The 25,756-nt window shown below is 37.7% G+C and overlaps 1 protein-coding gene across 2 annotated transcripts in view; it reads left to right on the top strand.

Annotated features, from left to right (window-relative positions):
* Positions 1-25,756, top strand: part of PRKCI (protein kinase C iota) — a 103,206-nt gene that overhangs the window by 37,210 nt on the left and 40,240 nt on the right. For both annotated transcript variants that reach the window (XM_070466439.1, XM_020906262.2), the window contains exon 2: positions 10,177-10,298. In XM_070466439.1, coding sequence (XP_070322540.1) covers positions 10,184-10,298 — 115 coding nt within the window. In that variant the 5' untranslated portion in view covers positions 10,177-10,183. The remainder of the gene's footprint in view (positions 1-10,176; positions 10,299-25,756) is intronic.

Genomic DNA, 25,756 nt, shown 5'->3' with positions numbered 1-25,756 from the left:
AGTGACGAAGTATGCAGGATTTTCTCACTGTGGACAAGTCTTGGCAAGACATGTTTTTAAAAGTATTACAAAACAATTTTAGAGATATACTTCCAGTATGGGTTCTAAGGAAATAAGAATGACATCTTGAGTTGAAAGTTAGGGGAAGGTCAGTTATTGGTCCTAGACTGTCTAGCCCAGCACCTAAGCAGAGGCAGCAGATCCATAGCTTCAGCAGAGAGAGAGAAAGGACGTGGTGGCCTGTTGCCAAACCCAAAACAACCCTCTCAGAAATTTGGATTGGATAATGTGGAGATAAATTGCTTGTCAGCAGCGAGGACTGAAGCGGAAAAGTTACCAGGGAGGCTGGTGAGGCCAGGATCACCATGTGCAAGCTGAAGGGCTGAGGAAAAAGCAATGTTTCTTGATAGCTTTCTAATATAGCTCCTCGACCTCTTTCTAAGATTACTCGAGTGTTTGTTTCTTTCATGGTTCAAATGAGCCTAATTAAAACACAGATTTTAGAAAACCCAATCTTGTTTAGGATTTCACATTTTACCAAAGTGTGTTTCAACTCAGTTTAATAAATACTGTTGAACAGGCGCTCTAAGCCAGGTACATGGTACCAGGGTGGTCTCAGAGGATGTCGAGATGGGTATAAGGCTCTGCGCTTGAGGAACCAAGAGACTTGTAGGAGGAAAGACTTTATAAAGTTCATAAAGTGGGTGGGTGTGTGTTTATGTGTACGGATGGCTCTTGGGGAGGAGTTTGGGTTGAGGGAAGCCCTCCTAGAGGATGCAGTGTTTGAGGCTATTAAAGGATAAGTTTGTTTGTCTGGTGGACTACAGTGTTGGGTGGGAGGTCATTCCAGGCATTGCACAGCTGCATGATATGCTTGGGGAGTTAAGATGGGTTTAGTTGTTAGTCCCATAGTCATTCCTCATTAGTACATAAAGTGTATACTGGGCACTGATAAGAAGTGAGCTAGTAAGAAGGTTACAGGCACTGGATGAGGAAGACTCAAATATCATACTTTGGACTCCAGACTATTTCTCATTGGTGAAGATTTTAAGTAAGGGATGTACGATTTAGATTTTTATTTTAGAAAGATCACTCTTGGAACCAGTATTGTAGATGAATGAGCAATGGATGAGACTTTATCTGGAGGCTTTGGAAGGAGTCCAGGTGAGAGATTCTGAGATGGAAAAGAGGATGTGGATTCAGGGGTGATTTCAGGGGGTAGAATCATTATGAATTAGAGAGTGCTTGCTTGTGGAGAAGAGAGAGGGTCTGAGTCTGGCTTGCAGTTCTCATTTGGAGAGACTAGGGAACAGAGAAAGAAGAGATTTATTAGAGAAGGTAATTAATCCCCTGGAACAAGTAATCAAAATTTGCTTTGGGGGCATCCAGGTGGAAATGTCCAGAAGCAACTGAACAGCTGTTTCTGTGTCCCCAGCACTGTTCTTGACAGACAGCTAACCTATGTAGGAACACGGCTGAGAACAATGATAGGAACAAAAATGCCACCAGTAGCCGAATACAGATCATAAAAACAAGGCACCAAAGTTAATTTTTAAAATACAGAAATATATAAAGTAGAAAGAAAGTGAAGTCGCTCAGTCGTGTCCGACTCTTTGCAACCCCATGGACTGTAGCCCATCAGGCTCCTATGTCCATGGGATTTTCCAGGCGAGAGTACTGGAGTGGGCTGCCATTCCCTTCTCCAGGGGATCTTCCTGACCCAGGGATTGAACCCGGGTCTCCCGCGTTGCAGGCAGCAGACGCTTTACCGTCCGAGCCGCCAGGGAAGTCGAAAGTAGAAAGTTCCCCCGTAACCTCTCACCCATCCTTCCTAGGCGGGGCATTGTTAACAGTTGGGGATATTCTACATCATATCAATATATGATATATATACATATGCACATACATTTATTTTTCCTATAAATGTGTTCATATGTTTGTATGTGTTTCTTTAACTTGAGTTTTTTTCATTCATGATTATTTTTCCATGTCAGGATAGACAGATAAACAGGTAGATACATATAGATAGAGCAATCTGCCTCTTTCTGTATAATTGGCACATAGTGTTGCATACTATTGTTATACCATAATTTATATAATCTTTTTTTCTGGTTGATGAATTTTCATTAAATTGCTCTGTCAAGTCATGTTGAAGGAATATCCTTATATTTAATATATATTCTTGCATGGTCAAAGATATGCCTATTTTAAAACTTGATATTGTCCTCCAAAAGTGTATCAATTGACATTCCCAATAACAGTGTACAGATAGAACAATTTTCCTTATGATTCCATTACATCTTATCAGTCTTTTAAATTCTTGCAAATACAATTGGCAAAAAATGCTAACTTTTTTTTTAAACAATATTGAGAGGTATTTCTCTCATTTCTATTTTATGGATGATAATACTGAGGTAAACCACAATACAAAGTCGAGTCTTACCCTTCAGAGAAGTTTCCCTTTGCCCTGTTAATATATTGATGGGCCTTTTTGAGATTACTTTCTCTTTATTGTCAAATTCATATTTCATAGTTCTTTTTGAGTCAGTTTTCTATCTCCTTGACTGTCAAAATATAGATGTTACCTTATGGCTTTTTATATTAACAATTAATTTGAGGGATGATACTTTGAGATTATACAAATATTTCCTCACCACCTTTCACCCAGTGGTGTTACATCCATGGATAATCGTGCCTAAATCTGTTATATTGGTGAACACAAGTAAAAAAATTTTTCTGATTCTGCTGTATTTAATTTAGGAAAAAAGCTTATGTTGAAATAGCAACAGGATTGGATATGGTTCTTTTTCAGGTTTTTTTTTTTTTTTTTTAAGCAGTTAGTCCTAAGGAAAAGCTTTAGATTCTTTGTTTTAGAACATAGGAACATAATGAATGCTTAAAACTGTTTGACTGGTGAAGCACAGTTAAAAATGCTTTTTTTTTTTTTTTTTTTCTTTTTTAAATTCAGCTAAAACTATATCTAAATTTACCATTTTGGGCATCTTTGTGGTAAAGCAGACTGTATTGTTGAAGACCAGTGGTAAGCTATTTTATGCCAACACTGAAGTCAAAACCAGGAAAAAAAGTCTTCCATGGGTAATTTGTTTTGTACCTTAGAAGTAATATCTTTATTTTGCAGTTTATTTTTAGTTTTGGTACTATAATAAGGATCTGGTGAATGTGGGATATATGAACATGGTGCTTACCCAGTTACTTAGAGGGGTATTTATAAAAAAAAGTCCCTTAAAGGTTTTAGTTCCTGGAACTTAAGGAGTGGCAGTTGATAAAGCCTGACTGCTTCACTGAGTCTCTTTAAGATGTATCTACTAATGATTTCTAAAGGATTTTCAAAGCATGTTTTAAAAATATTTGCACATTCTGGTCAATATTTTACAGCTCTTGAAAAGTAAAGTTTCTGAAAAATCTCTATTTACAAATATGCTTCCATAGTGTTAACTTTAACTATGAGTGGACCTTAATGAGAAACTCATATTTTGATGACATCTGATCATACTAATTTCTTCTCCTTGCTTTCAAAGAGATAACGTCACACTTGTTCTTTGCCAGAGAAGTTCAGCGGAAGCCTTTTCTTCTCTTCTGATTTAGTTCTAGAATATATTCCCCCAATCCTCACCCCCTCATACTAGTAACCTGGGGGACAGTTTGAAAGAAAGATTGCTTTAAGGTAAGCAAGTTGCCTTTTAATGTCACTAGAGGAAGGAACTATTTTCTGCCTAAATTTTCTTTTTAAAATCCAAAAAATAATTAGAACAATAATTTTATTTATGTATAACAGTAATTTAAAATGTGGTTTATATTTTATTTATGTTTATTTATTATAAAGTAACATGTCATAAAATCATACCTTTATATGGTATAAAAATTAATAATAGTCTATGCCATTCAGAAAGGTTTCAGTATTTACAAAGTACCTCTTCTATCTCTTGTCCCCTCCTAATCCCCAGTTGCACCACCACGATCTAACTACTATTAAAATTTTGCTTTCTTTTTATTACATCTGTTGATCAGTATGTAAGATAAGGAATTTAGCATTTCTTCATTGCCTCCTCTCCTCACAATTTTTAGTTCTTCTTGTGGTTACCTTTAAAACTTAAACAGTATACCTCCTTCTGCTTTTTCTTTTATTTATAATTACAGTAAAATGTTTTAAATTGACTATCTTAACCATTTTTAAGTGTACAGTTGAGTAGTGTTAACTCGATTCACATTGTTATGTGACCAATCTCCAGAACTTTTTCATTTTGCAAAACTGAAGTTACATATTAACAACTCTTCCATCCTCCTCCAATCCCCCAACTCCTGGCAACTACTATTCTATTTTCTGTTTCTATGAATTTAAGTCCTCCAGATACTTCATATACATGGAGTCATGCAGTATTTGTCATTTTTGGCGACTGGTTTATTTCACCTTCAAGATTCATTCACATTGTAGCATGTATGAGAGTTTACTTTCTTCTTAAGGCTGAATAATACTTCTTTGTGTTTGTATATCACATTTAGTTTATGTATTCATCTGTCAGTGAACACTTGGGTTGCCTCCACCTTTTGGCCATTGTGAATAATGCTGCTATAAATGTGGGTGTACAAATATCTATTGGATTCCCTGCTTTCAGTTCTTTTGGATATATGTAGCCAGAAGTGGAATTGCTGGATCATGTGGAAATACTTTTTTAAATTTTTTGAGGAACATCCATACTGGTTTCTATAGCTGCTGCACCATTTTACATTCCCACCAATAGTACACAGGGTAACAGTTTCTGCACATCTTTGATTACACTTGTTATTCTAGGTTTTTGATAGTAGCCATCCTGATGGATGTGAGGTGACATTTTATTGTGTTTTTTTCCATTGATGTGTAGTTGATTTACAGTGTAGTTTGTTGTGTTAATTTCTGCTCTATCATTATGGTTTTGATTTGCATTTTTCTGATAATTACTGATGATAAACATTTTTTCTTAAGCTTGTTAGCCACTTCTATATACTTTTTGGAGAAGTATCTGTTCAAATCCTTTGACTATTTTTAAATTCAGGTGTTTTTTTTTTTTTCTTGTTCTCTGCTTTTATATTTAATTATTAGTTTTAGATAAGAGTGTTGACTTTCTATTAGGAAAGACATGTTTTTTAATTTATACTTCCTTTTGCTTTCTCATGTCTTGATTTTTCTTGTTAATTTTTACATTGTAAAGGTTTATAACATTCTGTTCTTTAACTCATATTTTTTAAAGCAGTTTTAAAAAAGCACTTATAATGAATGCTTATGTAAGTGTGATGCACTTGAAAAACAAAGAAGTGTGGTTAGATGTTTAGAGAAGGAAAAGTAATTTTGTGTCAGTAAAACTTCTCTCTTTAAAGGGTTCCAGTTAACTTTAATTTTGGGGGCTGGTATGTTTTCTCCATCAACTTTGTCTCATCTGTTTTCAATCATCTAGGATTTTTTCATGCTTTCTGGTCTGCTGTTGATGCTGTTTTTTGTTTTCTAAGACTTTGATAAACTTGTCATATTCAATTTTCTGTCATTTCAGTGGGCCCTTAGAATGGAAGGGGCTTCCCTGGTAGCTCAGACAGTAAATAATCTGCCTACACTGCGGAAGACCTGGGTTCAGTCCCTGGGTCGAGAAGATCCCCTGGAGAAGGGAATGGCAAACCACTCCTGTGTTCTTACCTGGAGAATTCCATGAAGAGAGAAGCCTGGTGGGCCACAGTCCATGGGGTCACAAACAGTTGGACATGACCGAGAAACTTAACTCTTTCACTCAGAAAGGATATGGATGTTTGTGCCCTCCACCATATTAAACAATCTGTATGTTGTCTTTAGAAAGCTGGATTGTTTTCATCTAATAAGGTTCCACTTTTATTTAAAGTGTTATGTGGATACATAAAGTTTTAAAAGCTGTTGAACACATTAAGGGTATGCTATATGCTAGGTTGGTCTTCCCTGGTGCGTCAGTGGTAAAGAATCCGCCTGCCAGTGCAGGAGATACAGATTCGATCCCTGGGTTGGGAGGATCCCTTGGCGAAGGAAATGGCAACCAGTCCAGTATTTTTCCCTGGGAAATCTCAGGACTTGTAGGCTGCAGTCCATGGGATCACAAAAGAGCCAGACACAGCTTAGCGACTAAACAACAAACATGCTAGGTACTATTCTAAGTATTACAAGTGTAAATTCACTTGACACATTAAATCCTTAAAATACCATAGGAGATAATATTATTCTCATTTTATAGGTGAGGAAATTGAACCAATAGAGAAGTCAAATAATTCACTTAAGACCATATAGCTGGTAAGTGATAGAGCCTGGATTCAAACCCAAACATACTGGCTCTAGCTCTCATGTCTTAACCGTTATACTATGGCTACCTCGAATATGTCATCCCTCCTTTGTGGAATGCTTTTTATTTTACATTTCCTCGTGCTTTTTTTAGAGTCTAACATATGACATCTCTGTTCACTCAACATGTATTAATTGAGCATCCATTCTTGGCCAGATGTTGTTTTAGATATTGGTGATAAGCAATGAGCAAAACAAATGCTTGCTCTCATGGATTTTACATTTAGTTGGGGGAATATGTATAATTTTTATGTGCTGGCAATGTATTTTCTCTGAAAAAAAAAAAAATTAGTTTTGCATACCGAATTGTACAGGCTCCTCTGTCCATGGGGATTTTCCCGGCAAGAATACTGGAGTGGGTTGCCGTTCCCTCCTCCAGGGGATCTTCCCAAGCCAGGGATCAAGCCCAGGTCTCCTGCATTGCTGGCAGATTCTTTACCATCTGAGCCACCTGGGAAGCCCATGTACTAAATTAGACTCATTAAATCTCTGAAACAAGGATTATAGTTTCTATTAGCCAGTCTCTTAGAAGTGAGGTTGACTTATTGTACCCATTATGCTTTGTCACAAAATAACATCTAATGGTAGCTATGCCTTGGGTGGATGCTCTTGTGGGAGGTAGTGTCACAGATGAGCATTCAGGTGGTTTTTTTTCAGGAGTATTTTTTGGGGTTGATAGCTGTGGAAGATAAAGGGACAGAAGGAAGCAAGTTTAGGTAGGAAGATATCAAGATGCTGTGAAGTCTCAACAGAAACCTTAGCTCACCCTCCAGGGAGTTCTAAAGATGAATTGGCACTTCATAGCTTTTGCAAGTCACTTGTAGGACCTTTATACCGAATAGGTCATTGGTTGTGGGCTGGCCAGGAAGGGGCTTTGACTATAGATGAGGAGTCGAATCTCTGAAAGAGGTTGAAGATTGGGGATGTCTGCTGGTAGCATCGGAGAAGGCAGTGGCACCCCACTCCAGTACCCTTGCCTGGAAAATCCCATGGACGGAGGAGCCTGGTGGGCTGCCATCTATGGGGTCGCACAGAGTCGGACGCGACTGAAGCAACTTATCAGCAGCAGCTGGTAGTGTTCCCGGCAGCTGGTATGACAGGTGCTCTATTGCTAATGGGGAATTCTGAAGGTGGGGTGGAGAGGGGAATGGTCAGATCACAGTATCCAAAAGTGTTATTAGGAGATGTGGATTTGAATTAATTTTCTGTTTCCTAACTGTGAAACTCTGGCAAATATTCCTTTGTGCTTTGCTTTTTAAATCTGTAAAATAAGATTAGTTTGACAGTTATGAAAATCATATAACCTGTTTGTTCAAACACCTGAAACATACTAAAGAATCTGCGCATGTTTATAGGCTAAGGAAACATAAACACTGGTATTTCCTTGTCAGTTCAGTTCAGTCGCTCAGTCGTGTCCGACTCTGCGACCCCATGGACTGCAGCCCGCCAGGCCTCCCTGTCCATCGCCAACTCCCAGAGTTTACTCAAACTCGTCCATTGAGTTGGTGATGCCATCCAACCATCTTGTCCTCTGTCGTCCCCTTCTCCTCCTGCCTTCAATCTTTCCCAGCATCAGGGTCTTTTCAAATGAGTCAGTTCTTTGCATCAGGTGGCCAAAGTATTGGAGTTTTCAGCTTCAGCATCAGTACTTCCAATCAATATTCAGGACTGATTTCCTTTAGGATGGACTGGTTGGATCTCCTTGCAGTCCAATAGACTCTTAAGAGTCTTCTCCAACACCACAGTTCAAAAGCATCAATTCGTCAATGCTCAGCTTTCTTTATAGTCTAACTCTCACATCCATTCATGACTACTAGAAAAACCATAGCTTTGACTAGATGGACCTTTGTTGGCAAAGTAATGTCTCTGCTTTTTAATACACTGTCTAGGTTGGTCATAACTTTTCTTCCAAGGAGCAAGCATCTTTTAATTTCACGGGTGCAGTCACCATCTGCAGTGATTTTGGAGCCCACAGAAAATAAAGTCTGTCACTATTTCCACTGTTTCCCCATCTATTTGCCATGAAGTGATGGGACCAGATGCCATGATCTTTGTTTTCTGAATGTTGAGCTTTAAGCCAACTTTTTCACTCTCCTCAAGTGGCTCTTTAGTTCTTCTTTGCTGTCAAGAGTACACTTTTCAGACGATGGATGTCTCCTAGAAAATACTACTTCTACATTCAGTTGAGAAATATTTGAGTCCCTACTGTGTATATAAAATAGTTATGTGAGTATATTAAAGAGTCAAGAATTTTTTATCTTCCAGTTTATAATTTAGCTAAGAATGTGTGTATATAATTAATTGAATAACAAAAAATGGAGCATAGGATACAGCTTGGGCAGGTTTAGAAGTATAGACCATTGGGCTTATGAGGTTGAAAAAGATTTAATGGAATTTGATGTTGAAGAAAAAAGATGGTGTTGAAGAAAAATTTCCACCTCCCTCCTTAACTGAGGAAGTGACAGGATTAAAAGTTGGATCATCAAAGTCTTATGTATGGGGGTTGTGAGTACAGATGTCTGTAATAGAGTGTTTGTGCTGGAAATGGTGGGATCACGTTGAGAATAGAAATTGGAACTAGCTTATCGAGAGTATTAAATACCACAAAGAGAGCTGAAATTACAGATTTAGGAGATACGTAGAGTTAATAGATAAAACACTTAAAGTGAATTAGGTTTCAGAAAGAGAGGAGGAATATGAGAGAAGGTGTGAAGAATGTCTTATGATTGAAGACAGAGGAGACTTAATAAGTGTTCAGAATGGTAGAAAGAGAGACAGGGAAGCAGACTGTTAGGAAAACCAAGGCAAGTGAGTTCTAAGAGGCAGGGGCATGAAACCATTATGCTTAGGAAGAGAATCATTTTCAAGAAAAGGCCATTCGCTTTCCATGTGTGGCTCTCTGCTAAGCTTCCCTAGAGCCTCCTGGGAAAGGCATTTGGAGAGTTTAAAGCAAAGGAAAGACATGAATGACATTAATTTTGTAAAACCCTTGCGACAGAGCCTGGCACATGGAGATCGCTATATATTTGTTGAGTTAGTCATTGGGTCTATTTGACTTTCCTTGGAAAGGATGACTGTGGCTGGCTACTCCGTGGGGATTAGATCACAGCGAGTCTTCTCAATGTTCCTTGGAGGAAAACCCAGACTTTTGTTCTAAAACATTTTGTTGTGTTTTTGAGTCTTGTAGTAAATAGCTGCTCGGTGGATTTATTTAGGTGTTATGACTTATAGTAATATGAAAATAAATGCACATTTATGTCTATTCCTTTGTTTTGGGGGTGTCTACCTTATAATATGAATTATATTTTAAAGCCAGTTTTGGGGATTGGGTTGCTAATCTGGGTGGTTAGTCTGTGGAAGTTAAAGTTGAGGAAGAGGATGTGACAGATCCTTATTAAATTTTTGAAGGGCCATCTCTTTGATGAAGATAGACTTGTAGGGGAGGGGAGATTAGCGATTAGAGACTGGAAGTTATTTCAGTTAAGTATAATCCAGAAGCTGACCAATAATAGAGCTACTTGTCTGTGGAGTATAGTGCTTACAAAAGAATGAGCTTCTGATAACTAGCATTAAAGCAAAAGTGGACCTCCTCTTTGTTAAAGCAGGTAGGGTGGGCTTCTTGAATGAGGAGGGGAGATTAAATTATGGTTTCTCACAAATCCACTGTGTTTATTATTAAGCATTATTAAGTATTGGTCTTTTATTTTTTACAGAGATAGTTTACTGGAAGTGACACGTGTTGATGCCCACACAGAATCTCTGAAGTCCATCAAATCATCAGGCATTATTAGTCAGTCTCTAACTTAAAACTCCTTTTTCTTTTTCAGGGATATCATGATAACACATTTTGAACCTTCAATATCCTTTGAGGGTCTTTGTAACGAGGTTCGAGACATGTGTTCTTTTGACAACGAACAGCTGTTCACCATGAAATGGATAGATGAGGAAGGTGAGTGGCAAAGAGGGGGCTGCCTGTGTGAGCGTTTGATTTCAGATGCCATTCTGTTGTTTGTTTTTAAAGTGTAGTAAAAATTCTAATTAATATAAGGAGGGAAAGGTATGTTGGAAATTTGATGCCATTCTTATTTTCCCTCAAGCATTTTAAAGAGTATCAGAGAGGCACTTCCCTGGCAGCTCAGTGATAAAGAATCTGAGTGCCAATGCAGGAGACACAGGTTCTGTTCCTAATCCTGGAAGACCCCCCATGCCACTGAGCAACTAAGCCTGTTCACCCCAACTGTTTGAGCCTGTGCTCTAGTGCCCGTGAGCTGCAATTGCTGAAACCCACACACCCTAGAGCCTGTGCTCAGCAACAGGAGAAACCACTGCAAAGAGAAGCCATCAGTCCGCAACTAGAGAGCTTAGCCCCTACTTGCTGCAACTGAAGAAAAGCTGGCACAGTAACATGGACTCAGCACAGCCAAAATTAATTAATTAATTTAAAAAGTGATCGTGACAACCATTATTTCAAAGGTGGCGGCAGAAATTTAATTTTTTTTTTTTTATGTTATTTGGGTGTGCAGAGTCTTAGTTGGGGCACGTGGCATCTTTAGTTGCTGCTTGCGATCTCTTGGGTGCGGCATGTGGGATGTAGTTCCCTGAGCAGGGATCGAACTTGGGCCCCCTGCATTGGGAGCTGAGTCTTAACCACAGGACCACCAGGGAAGTCCTAGAAACTTAATTCTTTAGTGACTTGTACACAGAAAGCATTTATTTTGTATCTGTGTGCTGAGAAGGGATACTGTTTATCCTCAAACTCCACAGGGAGATGGACTTAGGAAAAACAAGTGTGACAGTCAAACCTGAATGCATAGGAGTCTCAGAATAAGAAAGAAACAGCATTCACATATACCTGAAATATCTGCAAAGTTTGAACTAAACCTCTAACAGAGTAAAAGCTTTTGAAGGGGAGTAGGTGAGGGGAGAACCAGAAAGAAATAGAGAAAAAAGAAAGTATAAGATATAAAAAGGTATAAAGGTATGAAGAACATGGTGTGTGGGGAAGGGCAATAATTCACAAAGTTGAAAGAACAGGGAGGCCTCCTCTTCTTGGCCCCATTATTGAACTTGAGTTGGAAGAGGCAAGTCTGGTTTCCAAGTGAAAGTGAAAGCATTAGTCACACTTAGTCATGTCTGACTCTTTGCGACCTCATGGACTGTAGCTTGCCAGGCTCTTCTGTCCATGGGATTCTCCAGGCAAGAATACTGGAGTGAGTTGCCATTCCCTTCTCCAGGGGATCTTCCCGACACAGGGATCGAACCTGGGTCTCCTGCATTGCAGGTGGATTCTTTACCATTTGAGCCACCAGGGAACAGAGGTAAAACCACCACCAGGTCACCCCCAGCCGGCCACCACCAGAAGGAGGGGGGCTGTGATCCAGAGGAACCAGCACAGCGGAGAACTCTGCTCCGAAACTACAGATGATAGTTTAAGAGAACATTTTGAGGAATGGGGCACGCTGACAGATCGAGCAGTGATGAGAGACGCCCAAACAAAACATTCTAGGAGTTTTAGTCTTACGACTTACTTAGGCGTTGAAGAGGTGGATGTGGCAATGAGTGCAGAACCACATGAAGTTGCTGGGTGTTTGGTGAAACCAGAGCTGTTTCTGGAGGATTCTGTAAAGCCTAATGCCCTTTTAAAAGCAAAGAACATTTTTGTTGGTAGTATTAAAGAAGATACAGAAGAATATGAGCGACTGCTTTGAAAAGTATGGCAAGATTGAAACTTTAGAAGTTATGGAAGACAGGTAGAGTAGAGAAAAGAGGATTTGCTTTTGTCACTTTTAGAAAATGGGTATTTCCTTATTTATTTGACTGCCTCGGGCCTTAGTTGCAGCATGGGTATCTTTCACTGCGGTGCACAGACTCTAGTTGAGGCACGTGAGCTCGGTAGTTGGAGTGTGCAGGCTTAGCTGCTTCCTGGCATGCGGGATCTTAGTTCCCTGACCGGGATCAAACCTGTGTGTCCTGTATTGCAAGGTGGATCCTTAACCACGGAACCACCAGGGAAGTCCCTGCTTTTGTAACTTTTGACGATCATGATACAGTTGATAAAATTGGTGTTCAGAAACACCACACTATTAATGGATGAACTGTGACATGAAAAAGGCCCTTCCTAAACAAGAAAAGCAACCTGTGGATCACAAAGAGGTCGTGGAGGTGTATCTGGCAACTTTGTGGGTTGTGATGGAAACTTTGGAGGTGGTGGAGAGTTTCTGTATTTAATGCGTTAACCAGAAGCCATGGAGGCCTAGTTACACTAACGTTCCTGTTTAAAATATAGCTCCCCCTGCCAGCAAATAATTAAAATACTACTCAGTTGCTATTCAGATCAAATGCTGATTTTTCATAAGGGCTATTATTGCTGCCCCAAAAGGGCTTTTTTAAAAATTGAAATTTTATGTTAATTCACTTAAAAAAAATGACTTCTGAGGGAGAGATGCTTAAGATAAAGCTAATTTCTAAATTATTTTTTAAATCAGTTAATTTTCAAAGTTAAGGATGGGGAGTGCTAAGGAACTTGGGCTAGATCCTTGCTACTTGAAGTACAGTCTGTGGTACTTAATAGAAAAGGGGGCTCTCCGGCCCTATCACTGAATCAGAATCTACATTTTAGCAAGATCTACAGGTGAGCTGCATGAATATTACAGTTTGAGAAGCATAGGACTAGATCCCAGAAGGCTTTGCCAACCACATTAGCCTTTATTTTACATAATGGAATGTCACTAAAGTATAGTTGAAAGATGCCTGAATATGCTAGTTTTGTGTAATGGTTCTCAATTAATTGTAATACCCATGGAATTTGATCTTAAGGAACATCATTTTAATGTTTAATTCAGTATTTGGGGCTGGCTATTTCTGTATTCACTGATATGAAGAGCCCTGAGAAGATATTTTTCTAGCTTCAAGCTACGGATAAACTGAAGCCCATTCTCACTATTTAAGACATTTTTTTAAAGTTTCTCTGAAGTAATCCATGTTTACTGTTTGAGAGGGGGGAAGTAGTAGAGATGATTATGAAATTTAAAAAAGTCTTCTGCTTGCCCTTTATTTTCTCTCTTCCCTCACCAGTCCTGGTCCTAATGGAGGAAACCACAGCATAGTGTATATCATTCTAGATATATCCTATGCATATGTAAATATTCTTATTTCTATACATCACTAATAAACAGCTTATTTCACACAAAAAGAAATATATGCAAGCCAGTGAACTTTTATAATGAGTAGTGGGCATTGTTTCATTTCAGTATGCATCCATTTGTATCATTATCTTTTTTATACCCCGTGAAATATTCCATATTGTAGATATTTCATGATTTATTTAATCTTTACTTGATGGACATTGGACTGTTTCGAGATTTTGGCTACTATATAATAAGCATTTTTATGTGTGAATTTCTTCTGTTGTATGGGACTCTCTCAGTAGCAAATGCACACACATGTGCACATTGTAAATTTTGGTAGCTAGTGACAGTTTGCTCTCTAAGAAAGTTAAACCAGTTTATGGCACAGCTACATTGAATGAGAACATCCCTTCACTCTTGCCTTCACCAGCCTCAGATATTATGTCTTTAACATTTGGGCTCCAAAATCACTGCAGATGATTTTGGCTGGTGACTGTAGCCATGAAATTAAAAGACACTTGCTCCTTGGAAGAAGAGTTATGACCAACCTAGATAACATATTAAAAAGCAGAGATAGTACTGTGCCAACAAAGGTCTGTCTAGTCAAGGCTATGGTTTTTCCAGTAGTCATGTATGGATGTGAGAGTTGGACTATTAAGAAAGCTGAGTGCCGAAGAATTGATGCTTTTGACCTCTGGTGTTGGAGAAGACTCTTGAGAGTCCCTTGGACTGCAAGGAGATCCAACCAGTCCATCCTAAAGGAAATCAGTCCTGAATATTCATTGGAAGGACTGATGCTGAAGCTGAAACTCCAGTACTTTGGCCACCTGATGTGAAGAAATGATTCATTTGAAAAGACCCTAATGCTGGGGAAGATTGAGGAGGAGAAAGAAAGGGAGGAGAAGGGGACGACAGAGGATGAGATGGTTGGATGGCATCACCGACTCAATGGACCTGAGTTTGAGCAAGCTCTGGGAGTTGGTGATCGACAGGGAAGCCTGGTATGTTGCAGTCCATGGGGTCGCAAAGAGTTGGACATAACCGAGCGTCTGAACTGAACATTTTTTTAAATCTAATAAGTGAAATGCTAGCTTTGTATTTTATATTTTGTACCATTAAAGAGTAAGACTGAGTTTTCTCATCTATTCAACTACTTTTTGACCTTCTCTATCTAAAGGTTTGTTTAAATATTGTTGATTATAAATGATGTGGATATTTCATAATATGTCTTCAGCCTGAAAGAGAGACTATATAATTTAGCACAGTGCATAGAATATAGCTAGCATAGAGAATTCCCTGGGGGTCCAGTGGTTAGGACTTGGCGCTTTCATTGCATGGCCTGGATTCGATTGCTGGTCAGGGAACTGTGATCCCCTAAGCCATACAGCGTGGCCAAGAGAAAAGGAAAAACAAAAGAAAAATATAGTTAGTGTCAATATACTGTTTCTTACCCAAGTCAGTGTTATTTTTAATCCTGTTTTGATCATTTCTTTTTATTTATTCGCCATGTAGTGCTTTTGCATTCAGGGATTTTCAAACTGTAGTGCATATAGAAGTCACTATATAATGTGGGTTTTTTTAAAGAAGTGTATTTATTTTATCTATTTATTTTGGCCAAGTTGTACAGCTTGTGGGATCTTAATTCTCCAACCAGGGATTGAACTAGGGCCCTCAGCAATGAACTTAGGGAGTCCTAACCACCAGACCACTGAGGAATTCCCTAGATAATGTGTTTTATTTAAAAGAAATTGGTTTTAGGACTTCCCTGGCAGTCCAGTGGTTAAGAATCCAAGCTTCCACTGCAGGGGCACAGGTTTGATCCCTGGTCAGAGAACTAGGATCCAGCATGCCGTGTGATGTGTCTCAAAAAATAAATAAAAATATAAATAGATGAATGAAATTGATTTAGCACCATTCCATTTTAAATTCTTAGTACCTTTATACTTTGTATCATCTTTGCCTGGAGAGTTCTCTTCCAAAATTGTCACATGGTTATCTCTTTCTTGTCATCCAGGTCTTAATTCAGATGCCGTGTTCTTCAAGAACCCCTATTCTTCTTCTGAACCCCTATTCACTTTGTATCTTGTTTGTGTAGACTATAAGCTCCATGAAAGCAGAGATCCTGGCTTTTCTGTGGAGTTCCAGTGTCTAGAGCAGTACTCAGTAATCAGTTCAGTTTAGTTCAGTCGCTTATTTGTGTCCGACTCTGCGACCCCATGGACTACAGCACGCCAGGCCTCCCTGTCCATTGCCAACTCCCGGAGTTTACTCAGACTCATGTCCATCGAGTCAGTGATGCCATCCAACCATCTCATCCTCTGTCACTCCCTTCTTCTCTGGCTCTCAGTCTTTCCCAGCATCAGGGTCTTTTCCAATGAGTCTGCTCTTTGTACCAGGTGGCCAAAGCATTGGAGGTTCAGCTTCAACATCAGTCCTTCCAATGAACACCCAGGACTGATCTCCTTTAGGATGGACTGGTTGGATCTCCTTGCAGTCCAAGGGACTCTCAAGAGTCTCCAACACCACAGGTCAAAAGCATCAATTCTTCGGTGCTTAGTTTCTTAAACTCTCACACCCATACATGACTATTGGAAAAAGCATATCCTTGACTAGGTGGACCTTTGTTGGCAAGGTAATGTCTCTGCTTTTTAATATGCTGTCTAGGTTGGTCATAGCTTTTCTTCCAAGGAGCAAGCATCTTTTAATTTCATGGCTGCAGTCACCATCTGCAGTGATTTTGGAGCCCCCAAAATTAAAGTCTCTCACTGTTTATAGCATGCTGAAAAAATATTTGTAAATTGTACAAAGGGTGGTAGCAAGCCTTTCCCTAAGCCCAGGGTTAGTTTTATATCACTTATTAGAGATTTAAGCATTGGGAGTTGCAGTATATTCTGCTTTTTATTAACCTAATAGTGTATTTTAATTAAAGGAGTCACATAGTAAATTAAATTAGTTATTTGATGAAACAGCCTTATCTTTTTATATTATAACTCATAGTTCTTTCTCCCTAAATAGTTATTAAGTGCCCTGATTTTCCAGGGAAACCTATAAAACTGTAGCCTTTGCCTCATTCAAATAAAAGTTTAAACTTTTCATTAAGTTCTGTTGATTCACCTATGATCCTTGTTACCCTGGTTAATTCCGATACCAGTCTTTTCTTAATTTAGGCCTATAGAGCCAGTAGTAATTATTCTTAAGTTCCTTGCAATTATTTTTCAGTTGTAATTTTTCCCCTTTATTTTTAATCATGTAGGCATTGGGGCATTCTTACATGGAGAAAAAATTTTCTCTAGGATCAGTGGAAGACAGGACTATAATTTTATTTTTCTGGTTTATGAGAGACATTGTTCTAGAAACTAAACGTTTAATTGTGGGATTTTATATCAGCAAATAAGGATCACATGCTTACTTCATCTCTTTAAACAAACTTATGACAGCTGCTCTTTTTCTTTGTGTTCAAAGCCAGTTTTACTGATTTGTTTTGATGTGCATGTAGAAAAGCTGGTTTGCTTAATCTAACTAAACATTTAGAATGAATAGTAGTTTTGTAATAGTCATATCCTGGTTCTCATATGCAGTGAGAGTGTGGGACAGGAAGTAATAAATGTGACTTTTAGTTCCTTGTATGTGTGACTGTTTTTCCTTGAGGATGTGCTTTATTGCCTTTTTTTTGTTTTTTTGGTCGCATGGCCCAGCTTGCAGATGGGTTCCCTGACCGGAAACTGAACCCGGATCCGTGGCAGTGAAAGCCCAGGTCTTTACCACTGGACTGCAGGGGATTCCCAAGGATGTTCTTTAAAAATATTACAACCTAATATTAAGTATTTTCTAAATTTCTAGTTCTATAAATTCTAATTTATTCAGGGTCTGATTCCCTGATTTAAATTTAACAGTGTCACTGCTCTTTTACTAGAAACTAGTTAACTTCTGTCAGTAGCTTTTGGGTATTCTGTTTCTTGTTAAAGTCTTTATTGAGAATAATGCATGCTTTTTTAATAAAAATATTGACTTATTTGAAGAAAAAAGTATCTCTGGGGATTTTCAAATCTCCAAAAATAGCTACTATGAACAAATCAATGTCTCTTTTTCTGAGAATATACAACTCGAATGATAGTGTACAAATTTTTTTTCTACCTTATAAATAGACTAATATTAAACAAACTGTTATTTCTTTTTTAAAAAATATTTATTTAATTATTTGGCTTTGCCAAGTCTTACTTGTGGCTCTCAGGATCTTTGATCTTCATTGTAGCACGTGGGATTTTTAGTTGCAGCATGTGAACTCTTAATTATGGCATATGGGATCTAGTTGCCTGACCAGGATTTGAACCCAGGGACCTTGCATTGCAAGGACAGAGTCTTAGCCACTGGACCACCAGGGAAGTTCCCTACAAGCTGTTATTTAACCTGCTTTTCACTTACCATCTTATAAGTGTACCATCTCTTTTCATATAAGTGCATGTAGACATGCACTTATATGCACTTAAGATGTTTTAGATATATCTTATTCCTCTTAAAGCCTATATATATAGTATTATATAATAATCCCCTTTTGATGGATATTTGGATTGTTTGCAGTTTAATTGTCAAAAATATTGGTGCAGTAAATACCTTTGTGCCTGTATTTTGGGACCACTTGTACTATATTATCTGTAAAGTCCCTAAAATGAAATGTGTCCTTGACGATAAGTTGACTTCCAAAGGTGTAAGTATTGTACTCCTTGTTTTACTTTCACCAGTAGCATCTGTGAACTTCTTTTCCTCACACCCTGTAAAAGACTATGTGAGGGGAAAAGCTGAAATGCAGTTGATTTGCAAAGAGTGGGAGAAGGTGTTTTTGGATGTAGTTCTTTGATTCACGTCCTGTTGGCTTCAATAGGTGAGATTCACGGAAACTTAAAATGAAAATAAATGTTCTTTGACACAAAGAGTATGGAGTATTTCTGAATTCTAGATTAAACATCTTGCATTATAAAATCTGATGTATTCACAGAGAGAAAATAGAGTGCCAGAGTTTAACAGAACCACACTGAGTATGGGAAGAAACATATTTCTCTTATGTGATATTTTCCAAACATCTCTAGTCTGGTGTAATTTTAGCTGATATGTTAAGAACTAAAACAGTAAATCATTCTTCATACTTTTTCTTTATCCCTAACACTAGGTACTGATGATGGTAATCATATCAGAAAAAAACAGTGAGTGAAACTTTTTGACTGAATGTATATTCAGTGTAATTTCAGTTATTTCGATAGCAGTATTGCAATTCCAAACCTGAAAATTAAAAAATGAAAATCAGTATAAATAAGTAAAAATATCCAAGTACCTCTGAGCAGACCTTGTTTTGTAACTGGTATTTTTCCTTCTGCTTGGAGGACTTCCTGTATTGGAGAACATTTCTGTATTGGAGGTTTACTGGTAATGAATTCTTTTAGCTTTTCCATACCTTTGTTTCTTCTTTAAAAATTTCTTTATTGAGGTATAATTAAAATACAATAAACTGTATGCATTATAAGCATACTGTTTGATGAATTGTGTCACCATGGAAACCATCACCCGAAGCAAGGTAGAGAACATGTCTGTTATCTCCAAATGTTCCTTGTGCTCTGCGATTCCTCACTCCTACTGTTCCATTCCAGGCAACTGATGATACCAGTGATCTGCTTTCTGTTCCTATAGATTAGTTTCCATTTTCTAGGGTTTTATAGGGATGGAATCATACAACATGTGCCTTTTTTTTTTTTTTTTTTGAGAGCAGGTGTCTGGCTTCTTTCACTCAGCATAATTAATGTTTCATGTGTTGTACATGTCAGTAATTCATTTCTTTTTATTGCCGAGTGGTGTTCCAACACGTGGATGTACCACAATTTGTTTTTCTATTCATCTATTGATGGACATTGAGGTTGTCTCTAGTTTGGGGCTATTACAAATAATAGTTTATAATAGAAAAAAAAAAGGCAGTCACATACAAGTCTTTGAATGGATATATGTTTCCTTTTTCTCTTTGTTAAACACTTGAAAGTGGCATGGCTGGATCATATGGTAGTTATATATGCTTTTGTAAAAATAAAATAGGAAAAGAAAGATTTGAAAAGGAGTTGAGGTGAGGTACTACATTCCAGGCGTGTTCTCAGGCAGATGGTTTCTGGAAAGGGGTTTCTATGAAAGTTGAGGAAGTGGATACCTTTAATAAACTGTCTATGCATGGCAGTCCCTGGAAAGACTTCCTGTAGGATAGACAGGGGTAGGGGTAGAGGGGGTAGAGGATCCCATGAGAAGACAGCTAACTTTAAGAAATCCTGAGCAATTCTCTCAGCTCTGACCTCTGCCCCAGCTCCATGCTCCAGACATTGTGCCCGGTAAATTCTGGCTGCTACTGTTTTTATACCAGGCTGTGGTGCTGCCTGAGAGGCAGAAGGATCAGGCTGGGACCCACCTCAGAGAAACCCCTTGGAGTGGTGGAGTGGAGAAGTGTTGAGAGGTGAACAAGAGAGGACATAGGAGCCCAGTAAGGCACCAGGGCTCCCAGACATGCTCTGGTCTCTGGGAGCGTGTGTCCTCCTTGTTGGCATCCCCATCTCCAATTGCATTGTCTTCCTTCCCTCCTGTAAGAGTCAGCTACTATCATAGCATAAGTTTATAGTCTAAACTGTTTTCTTACTCCTATCCAGCCATCTCTGAGCAGCCACTAATCTGTCATTATTCTATATATATGTGTGTGTGTATATATATATATGACAAAGTATAGTGCTTTTATGTACTTTTGTTTTTTAATTTAATTTAATTTTTCTTGACCATGCTGCATACTTTGAATGATCTTGGTTTCCTGACCAAGCGTTGAACCTGGCCCCCACCCTCTCAACCCCCCACCCCCGGCAGTGAAAGTGCTGAGCCTTAACTGCTGGACTGCCAGGGAATTCCCTTCATAGGCTTTTAAATTCGTTTCAGTGGTATTATTCAGCATGTATTTTGAAACTCTCCTCCCCCGCTTTTTTCCTAGCCCTTATGGCTTGAGTTCTATTCTAGTATATTCCTTTTTTTTCAATTGTGCCAAGCTGTATATAATATAAAATTTTGCCATTTGACTTTTTTAAAGTGTACAGTTCAGTGACATTCAAGCACATTCAGAATGTCATGCAACCATCCTCACTACTCACTTCCAGAACCTTTTAATCTCAAACAAAAACTCTATACCCATTAAGCAATAACTCTTCTCCAGTTCCTGGTAATAACTTCTCTTATACTTCCTCTCTCTATGAATTTACCTTTCTGTCTCAATAAATTTCTGTATGAATTTGCCTCTAGGTCACCTTTGTTTTTGAAAGATAATTTTGCTGGGTAAACTGTAGGTTGATAATTTTTTTTTTCCACTCAGTACACTGTTTTGTACTGCTTGCATTATTCCTGATGCAAAATCTGCTGTTATCTTTACCTATGTTTCTCTGTATGTAATGCGTCTCTTTGACTGCTTTTAAGATTTTTCTCTTTATTGCTGGATGAAGCAATTTGATAATTATAGGCCTTAGTTTAGTTTCCTTCATGTTTCTTGTTTTGTATACATTTTGTCTAGTTGATCTACTTGAATCCATGGATTTATAGTTTTCATCAAATTTGGAAAAATTTTGGCCAGATTCCTCTTTGAGGGACTCCAGTTACATGTATAGTAGGCTTTTTCAACTTGTTATAAAGCTCACTGATGCTCTGTCTTTTTTTTTTTTCCTTTTTCAATCTTTTTTTCTGCATTTCATTTTGTATAGTTCTATTGCTGTGTTTTCAAATTCATCAGTCTTTTCTCCTGTGATACCTAATCTGCCACTTATTCCCTCTAGAGCATATTTCATTTCAGACATTGTAGCATTATTTCTAAACCTTAAATTTGGGTCTTTTAAAAATATCTTCCATGTGTACTTATCATGCTCCCTACCCTTTGCTTCAGAACCTTTTAAATATAATAAGTTTTAATGTCCTTGTCTTCAGATTCTTTTATTGGTGTCAGTTTGGGGTCACTTTCAATTGATCTTTCTCCTGTTATGGGTCATATTTTCCTGCTTCTTCACATGTATGGTTTTAGTTTATCAGATTCTGGACATTGTGACTTTTGCCTTATTGGATGTTGAATATGTTTGTGTTTGTATGAAAGTTTCTGATCTTTGTTCTGGGATGCATTTAAGTTACTTGGAAATAGCTGATCCTTCATTGCTTGATTTCCAATATCTTGAACCACTTTTTTTGTCATTAATTTTGTCTAATTTTTCTTTTGTTTTAGGTGGAGAGTTAAGTCCAGTTCTTGTTAGTTTATCTTCTCCAGAAGTGGAAATTGAGGGTGTGTAGCTCGATAGAATAGTATATACTTCTGGAACCACTGATTTCCACCTCCCAGAAAAAGGAAGCAAGAAACCAGAAATCTATTAATATCTGTGACTGGGCCTAGTAGTGAAAGGATGACCACCTAAATACCATGGTATTCTTGGAAAATTTTTGAAAGTCTATATTTTATGCATTGTAGTCATTTAGAGTAGGGAGTGCCGTGACTTTCATAAGTGGCATACAGTGTCTTGAACTCAGTATTCAGAAGCGAGGGGTGAGGGGGAGAGCGGTAACCTCTTGGTGGGAACAGTGAATGAATCTGTAAATCTATGGCAGGCTCCATGATCAAGGAAAGTGTGGTGGTGCTATCTCAGGCAAAGGTTGCCTGAGATAAAAGATATTAAAGGTTGCCAACTTTGGTTTTAGGCTGTGTTGGTTCTTTCAGATGTGTGGCACTGAATTCAGCCATATGCTAAAATATCTAATATAGCTGGTGTTACATTCCTGTGTCATGTTCTATACCACATGAAGTTATCTCATAAATAATTGAATCTTGCATATTTACCAAACAGTTTGAGCTTCACTGCTCTCATTTCTTTGTTTTTATAGGTGAAAAGGAAATGCAGATGCACTGATAAAAGAGCAGGCCTGCTGACTAAATATAGATTTTTTTACTCTGAAATTCATTAAGTTGAGCTGATCTCACACTAGGTGTTTGCCTGTTTTAGGATATGAATTTGAACTTTAGTAACTGAGTGGTCCTTGGAAGATAGCTTTCTGTCTCATCTTTGTTTCCTGATGACTACGCAGGTGATGTTTTACTTCTGAGTAAATGCTTTACATGTCCTGCTTTATCAGGCATTAAGCAACTGGCCTGGAAAGGTAATACTTGAACCAACAACATTCAATCCAATAAAAACAGAATAGATTTGAGTATACACTGTGTCAGTAATTAACTCTTACTTTCACACTTCCTTGTGGTTATTAAAAAGCATCTATCGCTAGGTACATTACTGAAAACAGGTACTTGACCTGGCTTAGATTTCAACCAACAGCAAGCAGACACTGGCGTAGCAAGAAAACTGTCTAGCAGAAGGGAAAGACTGGCTTTTAAAAATATGATTATTTTACCTTTAAAAATGATTAACTCTACTCATGGCTTTTAATCAAGGTGCATTAATAAAAGCCACACCTATAATGAACTAAGCATTCTATGAGTCACTTTTAATATAAGATCCTTAGTTTTCCCATTATCCTTGCAATACAGGTAATAGCCTTGTTTTAACATAGGAGAAAATGAAAGCTCAAAGAAGTAACTTTGCTGAAATCACGTAAGAGTGATGGGGTTTGGAGCCTGGGAGAGAACCTGTGTGTGAAGCACTGTAGGACATCTCTTTGGGAGATTTTTGGTGCTTTTTATTTATTTATTTATTTATTTGTAGACAACATATACTTTAATTTTCATTTAAATTTCATTTTCATTTCACTTATATATTTTACATAAGACTCATTATCCTTTAAAGGTTTTTTTAATTATTATTATTCATTCTCTCCCTGGATTTTTTCATGTCTTTTGCTGTTGTTGTTCAGTTGCTCAGTTGTGTCCTACTCTTTGCGACCTCATGGGCTGCAGAATGCCAGGCGTCTGTGTCCTTCACCATCTCCCAGAGCTTGCTCAAACTCATGTCCATTGAGTCAGTGCTATCATCCAACCATCTCATCCTCTGTCGTCCCCTTCTCCTCCTGCCTTCAGTCTTTCCCAGCATCAAGATCTTTTCTAATGAGCTGCCCTTTCACCTCAGGTGGCCAAAGTATTGGAGCTTCAGCTTCAGCGTCAGTCCTTCCAATGAATATTCAGGACTGATTTCCTTTAGGATTGACTTTTGATGCTTTTTAAAGGCCTTTCATAAGAACTCAGGCATTTCCTAAGAACATAATTTATTGTATATGATTCATCTGTATTATATATAGATATGTATATCTATGTATTTATCTCAGTTCCCTTACCCGGAAAATTAGAAATGAAGCATTAATTGTGTTTCAGATTCATTCTGTTTCTAGAATTCTTTGACTATTTCATTATTTGGAATTAATTTAGTCAACTGGTTTGTTTTTCATTTTTTTTTAAAAACTGGCTTATTTGTCTAACTGGAAGAATAATTTGCATGCTTACTGAAGTGTGACATTTTCTTTCTTTTCTGTTTTTTAAACTTTGACCTGCACTTAAATATACTTATGTTGAAGCAAGTTATTTTTTTAAAACCTATATCTAAAAATGGAATATAATTATGACTTTCACCTTCATGTGTACGGCAAATTAGGAGAAATTTGAATAACTGAGAAAGTGAGTGTATAAAAGAATTACTTTAGTTCTTTGAGACAAGTGAAAACAAACTTTGCTTTTGGACTGGAATATTAACTTGTTGTTGGACTCACTTTTATTAAAATGCTACATAAATTTTTTTAAATAGCTTTATTGAGAAATAATTTATCACTTAAAATGTACAATTCAGTGTTTTTTACTATATTTGTGCAGAAAGTTGTGCAGCCATCACCACATCAATTTTATAGCATTTTCATCACTCAAATAAGAAACTCCATGCTCATGAGCAGTTACTATCTTCCCCAACCTCCTTCCTCTAGAGTTCCCAGACCTAGATAATCACTAATCTACTTCTTGTTTCTACAGATTTGCCTAATCTAGACATGATATATAAAGTATCAATGCTTTATCCTTTTTTAATGACTGATTAATAGTTCATTGTATGGATATCACATTTTATTTATCTATTCATCAATTGGTCGACATTTGGGTTATTTCCATTCTTTGGCTATTATGAGTAATGCTGCTATTAATATTTGGTTACAACTTTTTGTGTGGACATATGTTTTCATATCTCTTGGATACATATCTAGGAGTGGAATTTCTGTGTCATATGGTAACTGTGTTCAAGTTTTTGAGGAACTATCAGACTATTTTCCAAAGCAGCAGTACCATTTTACATTCCTACTAGCAGTGGATGAGGATTCCAGTTTCTCTGCATCCTCACCAACACAGATGAACCTTGAAAACATTCTAAGCAAAAATATCTAGACATAAAAGACCACATATTTTGTGATTCCACTGATATGAAATGTCCAGAGAAGGCAAAACTATAGAGACTGAAAGTAATCAATCACTGGTTGCCTAGGTCTGACAGTTGGTGGAGAGATTGGGGGGAAATGGGGAATGATTACTATTTAATTGGAAGTGGGTTTTTTTGAGGTGGGGTTAGGGTTAGTGTTATGATTGGATATTTTATAGTGAGTTTTTGTCAGTTTTTATGGGTTTATAATGGTATTATGAATATATTAAGAAAATTTTATCTAGAATTGTAGGGATTTGCTCAGAATGATACGGCAGAGGGGAATAAGTGAGTGAGTATTGCAGGTGGAACAGGATTTTGTAATGTTAGAAAATTTCCAAACTAAAAAGTTGAAAGAAGAGGTGGTAAGCCAGGAGAATGGTGTTTTAGAAACCCAGACACAGAGTTTCTGTAATAATCAGTGAATAACGTCATTAGATGGTATAGAGAGGTCAACGAGAGTAAAGACAAAACATGCCATTGATTTCTGCAGCTGCTTGACGTTAGATATAGCCGTTTTAGTGGACTAAAACCCGATAGCAAAATTGGGAGAAATGCTTGGAAGATAGGAACATAGAGGAAACAGAGTGGGTCATTCTTGATCATAAGAGAAGTTATTACTAATAAATCTAAAAGATTATAAACCTATCATTTAAAAATATGAGCATGAAGTCAAAATTCAAAGGCCCTGCCCTGCTTCTGCTGCTTCTCACTCACTGCTTCCAGCTTGGTTTGCAGTTTTCTCTGGAAACTACACTGTGGCTACAGAATGAATGGCAGCCCAGGCAGGAGAGAGATTTTTGAGGGGGAGACTCAAACTTGCCTTTGGCTGAGAAGAGCTAGTGGAA

Source organism: Odocoileus virginianus, chromosome 4 (assembly GCF_023699985.2).
Source record: "Odocoileus virginianus isolate 20LAN1187 ecotype Illinois chromosome 4, Ovbor_1.2, whole genome shotgun sequence".
Classification (NCBI taxonomy): domain Eukaryota; kingdom Metazoa; phylum Chordata; class Mammalia; order Artiodactyla; family Cervidae; genus Odocoileus; species Odocoileus virginianus.
The sequence above is the reverse complement of the archived record's forward strand: the minus strand, read 5'-3'. Positions and strand labels throughout refer to the sequence as shown.